Raw genomic sequence first — 18,038 nt, forward strand, 5'->3', positions numbered from 1 at the left:
CCGTCTGCTCTGTTGTCACCGCCTCCATGGAGCCAGGCAGGGAGAAGGAGGCCAGCCATCATGGCAGCACACTGCCACCTGTCTGAATGCTTCTTTGCACTCTGATTGGCTGTTTGTCAGCCAATCAGCGTGTGAATAAAACATTATGAACAGACAAACAGATTAAGGCTTTTATGACATTAGAACGCTGGCCTCAGTTTTTGTTGGTTTTGCCAAACCTTCAAGCCAGAGCAAATATTTGTCCCCTCCATTTTTTTATTGCTGTTTTGTATTTTTTTTTCTTGTTATTGTGAAATAAGCTTCAAAAAGAGTCCTCAAAATACTATGGAATTAACTTTCCATAGAAGTTTGAAAGAACTCTTTCAGGCAATTCAAGACCTTGAAAACTACGAGTTCTACTGGGATGTGATGCAATGCACGCAGGCACACCTTTCTGCTCCAGCTGCTTCTTAGTTCAGCTCTGGCAAGCCTCCTGAAAACAGACGTGTACAGGACAGTTCCACCTGTTTCCAGAAGAGACCCTGCAAAACCAGACCAGGAAGGGCTGCAGCAAGACAATACTGTGGCAGCTACTTCCTGGTCTGACTCTACAGGAAGCACTCAGTACAGTTCCACCTCACCACAGTGATGGTGGCAGTGTGGTTAGTGAATACAATATAATTTCATGGATCTAATCAATTAACCATATATTAATTAATAATATAGTTAAATGCTTATAAATGTTTTGTTTTTTTTTCAAATCAGGTGCTGCTAAACTTTCCACTTTGAGGGGTGACTTGAGTCTGAAAATGTTGAAAATTACTGTCCCAGAAGTTAAACAAATGCACTGTACAGCCAACTGCTACTAAGAAGAGAAGATGGGTCAAAAGGAAAAGGAAACAATATCTCTCTTCAAGCCTAAAAAGAAAAGTTCTACTCTGAAAGAAAATTAGTGGAAGGGAGGGGGAAAGGGTGGGAAAAATCAAGAATGGTAAGGATGAGAGTTGTTGGCGAATCTTCCTTTCAGACAGATGCATATTTCACTGCAGTACAAGGATAGTCAAGCAGGTTCATACTAAAGCAAAAGATTGAAGAGGAAGCATTGTATCTAGTGGACAGAGTATGTAATGGGGGATAGAGGGCAGAAACCTGGGACAAAATCCTGAGTATAACAAATTCACCAGGAGTTTCACCACAGACTTCAATGGGCAGGATTTACCCAGGGTTCTTGTTCTCAAGATTTCTGTTTCTTCCATATACAAAAGATTACACTCTCCATCTATCTGGACCAACTTAAAAACCTCAAATGAGAGGTGCACCATAAGTTCAGTTTAGTTCTTTATATTATTTATATTATTTTGGTGGATGCAATTTGCATCAGTACATCAAATGAATAATGCATTCTTTTCCCATAGAAGGGGCAGAATGTTATTCATGAAAATGTTATTCCTGAAATGAGTCATATAGACCATTACTTATATATTTATTTATTTTAAATAGAAGTTCCTAGTCATTTTGGATGCTTTATTCTTTGGTGTTCAGTTTTGGAACATCAGAGGGGCCTGATTTTCAAAGAGCTTCTGCTCAACTACTTTGGACAAGCAGGGTCCTTTAAGTCTAAAGAACAAAAGAACTGCCTTACTGAGTATTCTTTCTCTGACAACAGCAAAGATCAATTGTTTTAGAGGAAGAATGTAAGAAACAGGACATGTAGAGAATGATCCATTCCCTGTCACAGCCTCTCGGTTCTAAGTAGTCACGGGGCTATGAATATCCCTGACGTCTCTCGAGTATGCAAGTAACTAGTCACCATTGAAAATTTAGGCCATAATCTTTGAATTCTAACATTTTAATTAACTAAGGCAACCCATGGGAACTAAACATGAATACTGAAAGCCACCTGGCAAAAGTGTTTCAATGGTTCTCCAATACAAACCCTATAATTCTTCTCTCAGAATATTCTTTTCTTTTGTTTACTAGTGGTGCAGCAATATTGAAGAAAGTTCTTCTTGGGACATTATGGTTCATTACAGATGCTCGCAATGGAGGAATACTGCTCATCAGAATACCACAGGAAGCCACATGCCTGCAATGGTGAAAGTGTAATATTAATTTGTGTTTTGAATTAGCAAAACAACTTATAAATACATTTTAGTGGCATGTAGGCAATCTGTTAACGCTGCATTCCTGAAAAATTTGGATTCAAATGAGAGAAACTTCACAAGAGTCAGTAAGCTGTATAGGGTGCAAGGTTTTTTGTTTTTTTTTTTTGCCATAGAAGAAACTAAAAATAGCTTACAGTCACGAGAAAAAATAACTGACGCACAGCAAGACACAAAAGGCCTCCCCCTTATAAACTTGGCTTTACGTCCATCAGGCCTTGTAATAAAACTTATTTCAACTCACAGAACAGCACTTCCTACTAATATTCAAGTTGTTTTCAGAAGTCATCTGTTCCATTTTGTCCCTTTTCTAACTACAGGAGCAAGAATTAAAAAAAAAGTTTGGACGAGAGTACATAGCTGAATTCCATTATAAATACGTTCTCCTTCACCTCTGCCCTCAATTTCTCTTAAAAGCCAGTTTCTAACTGCAACTCAATTCCCATGGAAAATCATCATGTAAAACTCTAAACTCATGTATTTTTGGAAATAAAACCTCATCACACTTTGAGGAATACTAGCAATTTTAAGGTCACATTTGTCAATTCTGGATTACAGAAAATACAAAACACATCGTACTTAGATGTTCAGTATAAATCTCTTGACATTTATGAACTTTCTACACAGTTAAATTTTAGATTCTGCCTAGGTAAAGCTCTCCAATTTTTAAGCACCACACATACATTCTTTGACAAATATTCACCTTGAAAGTCCTGATTTTCATCATCAAGGAGTTAAGAGATCCACAACCTATCAGTAGTCTCCTCTTCCTATTAGTTAAAGAACAAGCTGTTTATTGTGTTTTCTTATGAACCAATGAGAGGCATAACTCTAGAATCACGCAATCATAAAGATGATAAGTTAAAAATGGAACTGACCTTCCCCATTTATTTACATAGCATACTGGTGGATACCTTCAGTAGGCAAGGAGAAGCTGTATCTAGCAAGCTGTAGTTACCACATAAACAGTCAACTATTTAGAGAACAAGCTATTAACTTCTGGCCTGTAACTTAACTTTTTCATGTCTGGACACATCTTGCTAGGAAGTAACTCATGCTAGGTATGATGCAGAACAAACTACAAATATTTAAATTATAAACACTGAAGAGAAAAAAAGAATTGGAATTGCACTGAAGGTGCAACTGAGAGTATTATAATAGGGAAGGGGAAAGACTATGTAGGGCAGCTGTGCTCAGCCACCAACCCACAGGCCAAATCTGGCCTAGAAATATACATCACCACAGGACCAGAAATTTGACAGTGGGGAAGCAGTGGCAATTAACACTGCCACCACTCTTCTGCTGTCAAATTTCCAAGTCCCAAGTAACAGTCCTGTGAATGGGGCTGGGTCCAGGGGTGCAATCTGGGGATACACAGCAGAGCCTAGAGTCCAACCAGCCTGCAGAGCTGGGGCCCTGGCCAGGCTGGCCTTGCACACTGGACTGGATCTCAGCAAGGCCTGCCCCATACACTGCACTAGATGGACGCATGGGCCAGCCTTGCTCCCCTCATCTAGCCTTCAGGGGTGAAAGATTGGGCACCACTGATCTAGGGAAAGCGCTGACCAAGATTTATTTGGTTTTGGAATAGTATCTCAAGAGTTGTGGATAATATTTTGTTACTAAGAAGAGGGCTGGACAACATGGCCAAAGAGGTACCAAACTGGACCAATCTTACACTGGCCATATGACATGAAAGGCTTATTTGTTTGTTTAAACAGGCATTCAGAAAACTGAGAGCAGACCCTTATTTTGGAATGAAAGCTCCATTTTTTTCATTTAAATTAGCTTTGGTATTAGGCTATATAGAGACCATTTTCAAAAGGAATGCGTTTAACATAATTGTAGAGAAAACTGTTGTTTCAAATGATTTGCCAGACACTTCCATAATCCAATTCTAAAAGGCCATAGACAGTAAGCAAATCCCATTTTAAAACTCAAAAAGTACCTGGCTTCTACTGTGTTCACCCCACTTTGGAAACAGTGCAAACAACTTTCATATTTTTATGTATTTATTTTTTGTCTAATTTCAATTATTTGCTGCTTTATCATATGAACACTAACCCACCCATAAGGTTCTCATTCCTTAAAATGGAAATAATTACCACTGTATCAGAGATGAACGAGATACACATTCAATTACTTTTTTAATTAAAAAAAAAAAAAAGCCCCATTGGTCAGCTATAAGGTTACAGCTGAAAAAATAATGTAATGTTAAAAGAGATCTCCAACAGATAGTAGATAAGACTGACGCTAGTGCTAAGGCTGTATCAATGTAGGTTATCTACAGTATGCCAAATGTCACTTTCATAAAGTTAAGCCATCAAAAGCCATGTGACAAGCTGATCTCATTCCAGTTCCCAGTGGACAGCTGTCCATGTCCTGAAAACCAAACACTGCCAACATCCCAATTATAATCTTTCAGACTAAATGTCCACAAAAAGCTAAATTTCTGCTTCAACCCTAGAAGCGGATTCCTAACCCTGTCACGGTACCCTGCTGTGTTAAACAGAAGGTACTGATGACTGTACCAATCAAGAGAAGCCATCTTTGCTTTTCAGGGCAATCAATCCAGCACCTTTTAACCAGCTTTAAACTCGCTTAAAAATGTTAAACTAAGAATATACAGATATTTCATAGATTAGTTTATTAATTTGCACCAAATCTAACCATTGCTGTTCTGTTCTAAGCAAGCCTGACAGAAATGGTATAAGATCTCAGTCTACCTTGATGGTACATTTTAATGAACTCATTACCTACCCTTTGCAGATCACTAAACATAACATGCACACCAAGCCAATTGCTGCAAGATGATCTCCAGAGGAATATTTTTGTAAACAAGAATTGCAAGCCATTGTAATAGCAAACTGACCATTTTTTCCCCACACTGGAAGCCAACTTTTAGGAGGCCTTATATCATTTTTACTGTAAGTTAATGATTTAATAACTGATAAACTGAAAGTCTCTTGAACATTATCAAGAACTCAAAGATCATAGGTACCAGGCAACCAATACCTTCAAATCCTTACTCGTTTCCTGGCTTTTTACCCCACGCCTATGCAGACAGAGCAAAATCCAGATTTTGAAGAGCCTGAAAGCAATGATAGGTGTTATCATTCCCTCCCTCCCATTGTGCAACTCTCCCCTCTATTTTCCACATTTGCTCTTCTCTGTAGTAGATGAAGAAAAAGCATGCGTGTCACAGTGCCCTGTGAAGGAGCAGTCTTCATTTTTCTCCGTATAACCAATCACACCCGCACATTAAACGGATGTAAGGATTTCATACCTCCATTATGCAAACTACAAGTATAGCTATGCAAATTCTAACATGAATATACAATCACATACTAAAGTGGAAAGCATATGCATAACAGCAAGGAGGAGCTCTACTCCCCTAACAGCTCCTCTCTCTCTCCCTGAAATAAGCCTTCCTGACTCCTAAACACACACTCACTTTTAAACAATGTATGTGAAAGCAGGCCAGAAAGTGTCTGGACACTAAGGGATGGCCAACCAGCAACACCAGTGCCACTGCGAGGTGAGGCGCAGCCAGCAGAGCAGGAGATCAGTAGTGGCAGTCAGGGAGGGTAACCCATAGTCTGCCTGTCTCAGAGCTCGGCCCCGCTGTACTGCAAACCTACGTGCCCCTTATTTGGTAGCACTTAACCGGCGGGGGCCTGCCTTCAATCCAGAACGAAGACCAGACACTAAATAGTATAAAAACCCCACCCTGCTGAGCACGACCTGCCCGAGGCCGGCGACATCCCTGTGAGCAGACGAAGCGCCGCAGACGGGACAGGGGAAGCACTGCGTCGGCTCGGCTGCCACCAGCCCTTTCTTGCCGGTCACTAAACCAGGTCAGGCGCCGGCTCAGTCCTCCCGGCCTGCGAGGCCCGGACAAACCCCCCCCAGGCTGGTCACTCCCATCACCCCAGCAGCACGTTCTCCCCTCACTTGGCCTTTAAAGGAAGCGCCAGCGCCAAGCCCCGCCCCCGCGGCTGCGGCCCCGCGCGGAGGGCGAGGGACTGGCTGTCACTGGCCCTTTAAATCCCCCGGCGGCCCGGTACCTGAGGGCGCCTCTGCGCGCCGGCGCTGCCAGCCCCTCGGCCAGCACCTTGCCCAGCGCGCGCGCACTCCGCGCCATCTTCCGCCCGCTCTCCCACCCCCCGGCGCCGCGCTCGCTGCACAGCCTAACGGCTGCCAACGCCCGGCCCACCCCTTCTCTCCGCGGAGCCAATCATCACGCGGCAGCGCCGCGCACTCAGCCTATCGGCGCGCGTAGTTGCCTTAACGTCACCGCCGAACGTCAGCGCCCCCAACACACCCCTCCCACTCCCACTCCCGGCGCGTGATCGGCCTGGTCACAGCCCAGCCGCTCGCAGTCACAAGACCGGGGGCCACCTGGGGTTCGCGGGGGTTACGTAAGTGTGCGAGCCACGGGGGCGAGGCCGGGGTTGCACTCGTTCTCCTGATTGGCCACAAGGGGTGTCGCTCAGCGGACGCAATGCGGGGAGGGCTATATTTGATCTTGACCGCACATGGACTGTATCCTGGTAGGAAGGGGGTGGTTGGGTAGGGTGAGAGCGTCTGGGATTTGCGTGGGCCGAGTTTAGTTCTGTGTCCTGCCTCCGCGCATCTGGGGGCAGTCTGAGGCGTAGGGGCCGGGGTGAGGGCTTGTGGGGAGGGGCTGCTTCCCTCCCAGCCTCCCCCGGCCAGCGCTGTGCAGCGGGCGAGACAGGGAGCCGTATGGAAAGAGTCTCCTGGGCTCTGATTTGTAGACAGCAGACTACCCCATTCCCTCCTCACGGAGTGGGGGTTATAGTAGCCAAGGAGTGCTGAAAGAGACCTGCACACAGTGAGGAAAAGCAGGCTCCAAATCATTAAAACTACTCTTGTGTGCCATTGCTCTGATTTTTTCACATAAAGCACCAACAACAAATCCTAGACTTAACTGCTGCCTTGCAATGACGTTGCCAATCTTTTACCTGTTGCAGGCACAACGTAGCTGCATGGATTTTTGTGGGTGGGACCTGGCATTGCACCAGCTGCATGCTTTCGAATGTAAGGCATTCTTCATCAGGCCTGAGGACGGAAGTGGGCCCAGCACTAATTAAAATCAGTGGGTAAATGGGTGAGATGGGAGGAGAGAAATTCTCAGACATAAGAGACAATTAGCAGAAGAAAAGAAACTTAATTGATGAGAGATCAAGACCTACCGAAAGAGAGGAGGGTTGTTATTACCTGTAGTGTGAAAGAAGAGTTTCAGGGTGTAGCACACCATAAAATCAAAATCGGTGTTCAGTCCTTGGTTTTTAGCGGCCAGCCAGTTCATAAATTTTTGTTCCCAAACTTGCCTTCTAAAGGTGTTTGGTAGATTTCCCTTCAGTATGAGGATCTGAGGTTAGAAAGGGAGTGGCTGGTTTGTGAGATATGTGCTCCTACTGGTCTTTGTGCCTGACCTTTTTTTTTTTCCTCAGTGATTTTTTTTACCATGAATGGGCTGCCTTCTCATAGACTTGTGAAGGTTTTGGTACACTGCCAGCTCAGAACTTTCAACCAAGAGGTGTACCACCAACACATTAAATGACACCCCCAAAATGAAGTAGATGTAGCATGCTAGCAATTTGCAACTGTATAATATCGTTAAACAAGGAACTCCTTGCATCGGATGGCTGAAACTGATCGCAGCAGATCATACTTCAGTGCATGTAGGCACTGATGCTTAGGGTGCTTTCAGGCTCTCTCTCCTGTGTTCTATTTTTAGCTTGGATTGTATTGGATTAATTGATCAAATTCACCACTTAGCCTCTAAGGTGCTACCCTACCTTGCCTTCAAGTATATTTGAGAGATTATACTCTATAGCTACACAGCTGAAGGGGAAGGGCAAATGGTCCTAGCTCAACAAAGACTTCATTGCCAACTTAATCTGCATGTTTTATAATTTCTTTCCAAAACTATTTTGTGGGACTATATGTTGCGCTCGTTCATAAGACTTCAGGCATACTCTCTCACTGCTGTTTCATCTAGGTATGATCCCCCTTAAAGCATTAAGAATTCAGGGCTTACAGGATTTAGAACAACTGAAAGATTAAGAGCATAGATTTGAGACGATGAGTATTTGTGGGCAGTTACTTTAGCTCATTTTTCAAACTCAAGGATCCTGTTCCTACACCAATGCTAGATGGTCTCTTATTGTCTGAGATTGCATTTGTGTTAGTTAAATCAAATAGAAATATTAATGTAAAATTAACTTCTAAGAGAGGTTCCCAAATGGTTTGATACGCCATTATAATTTATTAAGTATGACCATGGTGTAAAGATGCAAGTTTACATGATTTTTCACACCAAAGAACACCATACATTCAGCAATAAATGTAACTGGATTAACCATTTCTGCTTTAAACGTCTTGCTGATCCTGTTAGCTTCTGGGCAGAGGTTGCACTGAAACAAGATGGAATCTATTTACTTCACCGGAGTGCATTTGCCAGGGGTTCTCACCTCTAGCCTGAAATTAAGATGTCAGAGCATCAAGGGGGAAACACACCAATCAAGCACTCCATTAATCCAAGAAGTAATGGACAATGACCTTGTTTCAGTAATACTCCCTGTTGTTTAAAAGGGGATTGCCTCCTGTTTGCACTATCTTTTAAAAGAAAGGAGTGAATCCATCCTGTGTTTTTATTAGAGATGTCTTAACTCGGGGGTGAGTAAAATATGGCCCACAGGCTGGATCCAGTTCACCAAGGGATTCTGCCCAGCCCACAGCAGGTCCCTTCACCCATCCCAGCCCAGGTGCAGAGGGCAGTCCAGGCCATGGCACATGTGGCCAGTCCCGGTGTCCATGGGCACAGAGGTGCCACCTGATGCAGCCCGTTCCACTCCCACACACAAGTCATTGGTGCACTGGGAGCCGTAATCTGTGGGGCCGTAGGGTGGGGTGGTACAGTAGCCAGACTCTGCTTCCTGGAAGTCCCTACTGCTGCCACCAGAAAGAAGGTGCACACCCCACTGCCGCCGCCATCAGACATGGCCCCATTGCCCAGACACCTTAAATCTGTCTGGCACCGGGGTTGCCAGATGAAGCTAGCAGGTGGGCAGGGTCTCCACAGAGACCAGCCTGGGACCTCTGCAGGCAGGGCGTGCTCAGCCAGGTGGATAGGATGGGGCCACAGCTGAAAGCAGGACATGTGTGGGTGGGAACTGGGACTGGGGCCAGGATCAGGATTCCCGGGCAGTGACAGTGTGGTGCCAGGGCCCAGGGCAGAGCCACGACCTTCTCCCTGCACATCTCTGCCTGTAGAACCTGTACCCATTGCAGGAACCTGCGGGCAACAGATTGCAGCTCTGTCCTAGGCCCTGGCCCTATGCTGTCAATACCCCAGGATCTGGGCTCTGCCTACCTGTCCAGCTCCCCACCTGCCCTTGGCCCCATCCCATCCACCTGGCTAAGCACACCCTGCCACATGGGGATTCTCAGGCCAGTCTCTGTGGGGACCACACCTGCCCACTCTGTCTGGTACCTCCAGTGGCAGGTATGGTGCAGATGGGCAGAGGCCAGATGGGATCATGTGGTCCCCATCCCCCACTGCTACACTAAATCAGGTCAGTACCCCACCCCACCCTCCCACCACCCACCTACCCCTTGCAACAGCTCACAGAAACTTAAGTGACCCTTCAGCCCAAATTACTGTCCACCCCTGGCTTAATTCCACCAGGTAGTACAGGGCTATGAATTTCAAGTGGATGTGGGCACCTTCCTGCAACCCACAATTAAGTGCTTACAGCTGTTACCTGTCAGCTCCATGTTCCTGGGGAACCCTGACACAGGACACAGACTGTCTGACTCACAAAGACTCACCCCCCCCAACCTAAACAGAAAACCTGAAGCAGAGACTGCAGTAAATTCTGGGATCAATGAAGCAGGGGAGCACTGCATGATGGGGAAGCTATGTTCCAAATCCTAATCGACCCTTACACCCAGCTCAGCATTTATCAGACCAGTTCTAATCTGGATTTACAAAGGACTCCCCCCCCCCCACACACACACACACACGCACACACAACTCTAAGCAAAAGTAAGTTTAATAGGCATCTCGGGCCGTACTTTCCCTGGTCCCACTATGAGAGGCCTATGTAAACTTAATTGGCTAAAACTTGGTTGCCGGGTTAGGGAATGCTGAGGCAATAGACCGAGTCAGAGGGGGTATGGGCAACATTTGAACAATGGTACAGGGTTCATCACAGCGTCCAGCCCATTGGAGCCCTGACCACAAGTGTTGTCATACTTTTCCCGAGACGACTGGTGGAAGTCCTCTCCACAACAGGTTATGAACACTCCAATAATTGCCTTAAGTCTGTTAAAAGACTATAGTAAGATCTAAAAAGTCATGCTAAGCTGAGGCTTGTTCACAGCAAGCAAAAATCCAAAAACCCCTTGTCAATAAAAAGGGTGTTTCTGAAAACACCAAGAGAGATATCTGCTATCCATAAAAATGTCAAGACAATTTGATTTACAATATTGACAATGCTTGAAAGAAACTAAACTGAGGGTATAAAAATCTGTAAAAAGAAGCAGCAGTAGGGGTGCTGACACCACTTGCTTTCTTCTGGAGAGGCTGCAGGAGGAAGATCATCTCCCTTCAAGGATCGTGCTGAAAACTTTAACCTGTCAGCTCTGCAACCCGAATGCCTTGGACTGGTGAGATCCCAGCTCTCTCTCTCTTTTCTCTTCTCTCCCTCTAAGCATAGATTTCTGAACTTGAACTGTATTAGTTAAGCTTGAGCTAAGTTTTCCCCAAATACTTAGGGAAACCAGGGTATACTGTGACTGTTTGTGTTTATTTTTCCTTTGTATGTCTGTCACTACTAGTGTCAATATATATTTCATCTACTTAGCAATAAATAACTTTTATAGTCAAACTGGTGGTAATTAGGTATATTTTGCCTTCTTTACTTCTCTTTCTCCGCACTTGCTCTGCAGTAACGCCCCTCTTACCTAAGCTAAAGATCCCTGTGAAGCCCAGAAATATTGTGGGGTCTGCTCATCAAGAGACTAAAAGATTAGGATGTGCTGAGTTCGAAACACATAAGGGGATCAGCTTGTACAGGCTAACTGACCCAGTTTAACTCAGACGTGCCCTAATGAACTGAATGCTGGCTCATGAGGGTGTCATCTGGACACCCAGCCAGATTCAGGGGTATTCTGTTTAACTGTGTGCTTGTGTCTGACTGAAGTTTATTGTTGCTCTAATGAACTGATTCTTGGCAGACGGAGGGTGTCAGTCTGTCCATGCTGATCAACCTGGCCAGGTCAGGCGTGTCACATTAATCTGTGTGTTTGTGTGTATGACTGATTTGGGGACTGGAAGAACCCAGCCCCACTGAACTGAATCCTGCAAGAAAGCTCCACTGGGGGTGGGGGCTTGCAGAAGGAAGAGATACAGCTCCATATAGAAACACAAGTAACACAAGCAGCACATTGATAGAATTACCAAGACCCTAGCCCTAATAAATGAGCACACCCCAAAGTAGCAGGCAAATTTGGTAACACAGCCTCAAGAGGGTTGGAGATTACAAAACACCTTGTCCTCAGTGTTTTGTATTTACTATTTTAGGCATCTCCAGCTAAGCATTATGAATTTAATTGTGAGTTGGTATCTAGCTTCTAATTAATATTAGAATTAATATTCTAATAGGGGGACCAGTGCACACATCCTCAGGAGCCCTCAAATGCCTCTACACAAATGCTAGTAGTATGGGAAACAAGCAAGAGGAACTTACCCTCCTGCTAGCTGACACCAACCCAGACATAGTGGGGCTCACTGAAACGTGGTGGGACCCAGCACACGACTGGGCGGTGAATATCAAGGGCTACAGGCTGTACAGGAAGATCAGGACAGGGGGGAAAGGCGGGGGTGTGGCACTCTACATTAAGGAGGAATACACATCCTTATCAATTAGCAAAGAGTCAGAAGAGGGGTACACAGAAGTGCTCTGGGTTAGGATACAAGACAGTTTCAGGGAAAGAGACTTAACAGTGGGGGCCTACTACAGACCACCCAACCAAGGGGAAGAGCTAGACCAGGAGTTCTTAAGTCAGCTCACAGAGGTAGTTAGGTCAAAGGACGTGGTCATCATGGGTGACGTCAATTTTCCAGACATCTGCTGGGAAGAGCAGTCAGCCAGGTCTGACCGCTCATGTAGGTTCCTAGCCATAATGCGGGACATCCATCTAACCCAGGAGGTGCACAGCCCTACCAGGCGAGACACCTTGTTGGACCTGGTGCTGGCCACCAGCGATGACCTGGTGAGGGAGCTGCGGGTGCTCAACCACCTGGACGACAGTGATCATCGCCTGCTGGAATTCACAATCCAGCGCAAGGTAGATTTCAGGAGGGTGGACTTCAGTGAGCTAAGGAGAATAGTTGGGGAAGCACTGAGGTCCCAGAGGGGAGGGGAGCCAGGTGTCTAAGAAGAGTGGTTGCTCCTTCAGGAGACGATCCTCCAAGCCCAAAGGGAGGTAATTCCAACACGGATCAAAGGGAGCAGGAGGGCACAAAAGCCCCCATGGCTAACCAAAATCGTCTGGGAATGTCTTCTAGCTAAAAGGGAGGTGTACACTCAATGGAAGGGAGGGGTCATCACCAGGGAGGACTATACTGCAGTTGCTCAGGGATGTAGGGGGCAGTCAGGAAGGCCAAGGTGGAGATTGAACTGGGACTAGCTTCCCAGATCAAGGACAACAAGAAGTCCTTTTTTAAATACATAGGGGGCAAAAAGAAGGTACCAGGTAACATGGGGCCACTGCAAGACATGCTAGGAAATATTGTTGTCACACCAGACGACAAAACTAACCTATTTAACGACTTCTTTGCCTCCATTTTCCTGAGCAGGGACAGGAACAGCCCCCCCACCAAACCCTCCTCAGGCCCCAAGGGAGGCACACCTAGGCCAAGAGTCAGGGAGGATCTAGTCAGGGAACTTCTGGAGGGACTGGATGTATTTAAATCAGCTGGTCTGGACGATCACCACCCCAGAGTGCTGAGGGAATTAGCTGAGGTCATTGCAGGACCCCGGCACGGCTTTACGAGCACTCGTGGTGCTCTGGTGTGGTGCCAGAGGACTGGAAGAGGGCCAATGTGGTTCCCATCTTCAAAAAGGGGAGGAAGGAGGATCCGGGAAACTATAGGCCAGTTAGTCTTACCTCGATCCTGGGTGAGCTTTTTGAGAGAATTATCCTGGCACATGTCCACAAGGGGCCAGCAGGGGAGATTATGCTTAGGGGCAACCAACACAGGTTCATTAGCGGCAGGTCCTGTCAGACCAACCTGGTGGCCTTCTACGACCAGGTCACCAAATCCTTAGATGCAGGGGTAGCAGTGGACATAGTCTTCCTGGACGTTCGGAAGGCCAACAACACCGTCTCTCATCCCGTTCTCATTAAAAAACTGGGGGACCGTGGTGTCGACACCCACACAGTCAAATGGGTTGCCAACTGGCTGGAGGGCCGCACCCAGAGAGTGGTGGTGGATGGGTCATTTTCAACCTGGAGGGACGTGGGCAGTGGGGTTCTGTAGGGCTCAGTCCTCGGACCTGCACTGTTCAACATCTTCACCAGTGACTTGGACAAGGGAGTAAAAACCACTCTGTTCAAATTTGCTGATGACACTAAGATGTGGGGGGATGTATGTGGGCACGCTAGACGGGAGGAATAGGCTGCAATCGGACCTAGACAGGTTATAGGGGTGGGCGGATGAGAATAGGATGGGATTCAACACTGACAAGTGCAAGGTGATGCCTCTGGGGAGGAAGAACCAGCACCTTACCTACAGGCTGCGGAGCTCCCTTCTCATCAGCACAGAGGCAGAAAAGGATCTTGGAGTCATCATTGATGCCAAGATGAACATGTCCCGGCAGTGCGGGGATGCAGTCAGGAAGGCCAACCGCACCTTGTCATGCATCCACAGATACATCTCAAGCAGGTCCAAGGAGGTGATCCTCCCCCTCTATGCGGCACTGGTCAGGCCACAGCTGGAGCAGTGCATCCAGTTCTGGGCATCGCACTTCAGGAGGGATGTGGACAACATGGAGAGGGTCCAGAGGAGGGCATGATCAGGGGGCAGCAAGGCAGGCCCTATGAGGAGAGGCTATGGGACCTGAACCTATTCAGCCTCCACAAGAGAAGGCTGAGGGGGGATCTAGTGGCCTGTTACAAACTAGTCCGAGGGGACCAGCAGGCATTGGGGGAGTCCCTGTTCCCCTGAGCACTACCAGGACTGCAGGAACAATGGTCACAAGCTGGCAGAGGGTAGATTTAGGCTAGATATCAGGAGGCGCTACTTCCCGGTCAGGGCAGCTAGGATCTGGAACCAACTTCCAAGAGAAGTGGTGCTGGCTCCTACCCTGGGGGTCTTTAAGAGGAGGTTAGATGAACACCTTGATGGGGTCATTTGACCCCAGTACTCTTTCCTGCCATGGCAGGGGGTCGGACTTGATAATCTGCTCAGGTCCCTTCTGACCCTACTAACTATGAAACTATGAAACTATAATATGTCCTTCCTCTAACAGCAGCTGGCTACCCGCTCTACTCACAGCATACTGATTGAGCATGAAGCACCAGGTAGACTGTGTCAGAGGAAAGGCTCACAATCCCTAATATAGTATCACCTTTACTGTGCAAGGCCAGACAAACTAGATGGCAAATGAAGTGCTCCTGCATCAAACCTAGAACAAAGCAACATGAATACTGGATTGATACGCTGCTCTTCTCAACAAAAACTTAGGATGGCTTCCTTGGTTGACAAAAGGAGACAAGCTTTCAAACTTCAAGGGCTTTTCAGCGAGCCTGAGAAAGAAGCTTAGTACAAATGAGAAGAATCTTTTGCATTTCATCTAATTACATTCATGAATCGGACTACTTGAAAGGCAAGTGGGTTGATATGATCTGTGAAGCAAAGATAAGTTAGCAGGGGGAGGGGTGAGTTGCATGTAGTTATAAAATTAATGTCTTGGTTAGTTTATGGCTTTTTGTATGTAGTAAAGTCATTCATTTTTGTTTCTAGACACGTCTTCTGAAAATACTGTGTAGTTTTCTTTTGAGGATGAGGACTGTAAGGTGAGAGATGAGTTGATAGTTTTGAGAGAGATGTTCTCCTACTGGAGATAATGTTTCTGTTCTTCATCATTTTTTGTGTAAGTTAATTCTGGGGCATAGTGGTAGTTTGGTTTCACCCATGTAGTTTACTTGAGGCCATTTGGTGGACTTGATTTAGCATATCACTTGTTAGCATATGTAGGATCCATGGATTCTAATGGTTTTGTTGTGGAGTTGGTTGGGGAAATGGAGATGCAGAGCCCACTCTCCCATCCCATGGCACTTCCCTGGGGAAATTAACGTTGCAGCACACCAGATACCGGGGGAGGGGTGGCAGCCAGAATTGCCATCTGGAACAGGTAAAGAAACCTACAACTCACCGAACAGGTGCATGGACCACACACCAAATGTGGGAGGCACTGCAGCCTCTCCAGCCGGTGCCCTCCACTGTCAGCATGCCACTGGAAAGCGGGTGCTGGAAACAGTAGCAGGGCAGAGTCTGATGGGAGGAGTAAAGCAGTGATTCTCAACCCTGGGATTTCAAGGGTGCTACACAGTGTTAGGTTAGATGTACAAACATGTTTCACAAGATAGACCCAGAGATTTAAAATAGAAATCCATAGTGTTAAAAACATTCTGACCTGTTGCAATCTTCTGAGTTCCTTGGAACAGAATTTTTATATAGTCAAAAAACAAGTGAAAATGAAGAGCTGGTATTTTCTGAGGGGTGCCTTGATTCTATTGAGAGGTGCCTTAAGATTGAAAATGTTGAGAACCATGGGGGGGAGGGACACAACAATCTTCACTCTTGCTTAAAGTTATCCTAACCAACATTTAAAGTCAGTGATTTTAAATTCACTCAGCCTGTTAGCAACTCCACCCTACTTCATACTGTACAGATATTTCACTGCAGAACCCTAATCTGTACCCACTATAACAAGTGTAAAGGAGAAGGCAGGGTAGACCATTTCACAAAAGCAGCAGCTGGTATTTTTAATTCTTTTGTTGTGTGAAAGAGCTGATAACTATTCAAATGTAGCAAAAGTGCTCAAACTTTCTGTTGAGACCCCAGGAAGAATGTTTTGTATTCAAAAGCTTGTCTTTATCCCAACTACACAGTTGGTCCAATAAAAGATACCAGCCTAAGAAACCCTTGCCTCTTGCAAACTAACACTCCTTCATCCAAGGTTAAGGTAGGAGCAGTTTTGCTGCATTTGAATCATTCTCAGATCGTTCACACACAAGAGTTAGGATATACCAGCTGCTGCCCTTTTGAGAATTCTCCCTTTTGAAAGGTGTGACAGGGTGCTTAGTTCACACCTGTTACTTTCAGAGGAGAAGAGGCTGTAACAATGGCTCAGGTGGTGATCAGGAGTCAGGAGCAAGGAGCTGGGCTATCAGCATATAAACTTAGGGCCTGAGCTGGTCCAGCAGTCTAGCCCTGAGAGCCACAGAGAAAACAGCTCCTGGGTAACAGCTGAGTTGCAGTAAGCAGTAGTGGGCTGGGGTGGAGAAGGTCCCAACAGGCCTGGGAGTACGGCTAGAGCCTGGGAACAGGGCAGAGAGGATCAGAGCCCTAGGAGTAAAGTTGGGACCCTAGAAAAGGGCATAGATAGGTCAAAGGAGCTCAGAAATAGATGGTCCTTTGGTCCCCTTTGCCCAGGACAAATGCAAAGTCCTGCACTTGAGACAGAACAATCCTGTGAACAGCAGAGGCTGGGAACTGACTGGCTAAGCAGCAGCTTTGTAAAAAAGGACCTGGTGGTCATGAGACTTCTTTTGGTCCAATCCTCCAATTTCTCTAGGTTTCTCTGAATCCTAGCCATACCCTCCAGCACATCTACTAATCCCCCCAGCTTGGTGTCATCCTTAAACTTGCTGAGGGTGCGCTGCCAACTGGACATTGAACCATTGATTAGTACCCTTTCAGCCTGACGATCCAGCCAGTTTTCCACCCACCTTCCAGTCCATTTATTCAACTTGCACTTCTTTAGTTTGTTTATGAGAATGTTGTGGGAGGCCATATCCAAAGCTTAGCTTGCTGGCCATGAAGGTACATATGAAATTTTAAATGACTAAATTACAATAAGAGTTTCATCTTGCGCAAAAATGTAGGATCATGACTGGGGCCATTCGAAATGAAGCAGTCCTAGCTAATTTAATCTCCCATGCTAGTTGTAAATACACCTGATGTTTTACTATGCCAAACCATTCATAAATAACTGTACCTCCCTATATAATATGACTGTATCTTCCCTATTGACACATCCTTCCCTGTTTAAGTCACATTTCGCAGAACAGGCATTCAGTGTCTGTTTGGGGTTTTGTGATGTTTCCATAGACTATTACCAGTTCAGAATATTTTGGGTTCTGCCATACTATTAAAACAACTCCTAAAAAAGTGTCTTATGATTGATGTCCCAAGGTGTCCCATTCAGTCAAGCCCCATCCCAGCTGATTAAATTGTAACCTCTGGTCCGATCAAGAGCTTGCAAAAGCAAGTTTCACAACTGGATAACCCAAAACAGGTTCCAAGCGGCTAACAGTTGTGACCTAACCAAAATATGATGATCCCTTCTTATCTGTTTTGTTCAGACTGTATACAATGGAAGAGTATAAGAAAAGTTGCTGCTGGAGATGTGTGCTCAGAGAGCAAAATAACTGCAATATTGTAACCTGCATCCAGCTAATAACCCTCAGCAACAGATCCACAACCCTGAAGGCTGTAGAGATTGGAACCGCTTCCCACCTGTATTGGTCAGAGGCACTATTGCAGCTAAAATACATTGGACTTTAATGATA

The 18,038-nt window shown here is 45.9% G+C and overlaps 1 protein-coding gene and 1 long non-coding RNA gene across 6 annotated transcripts in view; one reads left to right on the forward strand and one right to left on the reverse strand.

Moving 5' to 3' along the window:
• Positions 1-6,341, reverse strand: part of COQ10B (coenzyme Q10B) — a 15,817-nt gene extending 9,476 nt beyond the window's left edge. Inside the window, exons 1-3 of one of the 5 annotated variants that reach the window (XM_090045180.1) lie at positions 6,209-6,317; positions 2,845-2,911; positions 1,916-2,065 (exon numbers count right to left, since the gene is read on the reverse strand). In XM_090045180.1, the coding sequence (XP_089901306.1) occupies positions 1,916-2,040 (125 nt within the window). In that variant the 5' untranslated portion in view covers positions 2,041-2,065; positions 2,845-2,911; positions 6,209-6,317. The other 4 variants (XM_090045181.1, XM_090045177.1, XM_090045178.1 and 1 more) reach the window with 4 other exon arrangements.
• A 231-nt stretch (positions 6,342-6,572) lies between these two features.
• LOC149867323 (uncharacterized) lies at positions 6,573-18,038 on the forward strand. Its single transcript, XR_016442016.1, has 2 exons — positions 6,573-10,841; positions 17,832-18,038. It is a non-coding gene; the product is annotated as an uncharacterized LOC149867323 (long non-coding RNA).

The sequence above is a fragment of the Crocodylus siamensis genome, chromosome 4, assembly GCF_052110815.1.
Source record: "Crocodylus siamensis isolate JL-2025a chromosome 4, ASM5211081v1, whole genome shotgun sequence".
In the NCBI taxonomy this organism is placed as follows: domain Eukaryota; kingdom Metazoa; phylum Chordata; order Crocodylia; family Crocodylidae; genus Crocodylus; species Crocodylus siamensis.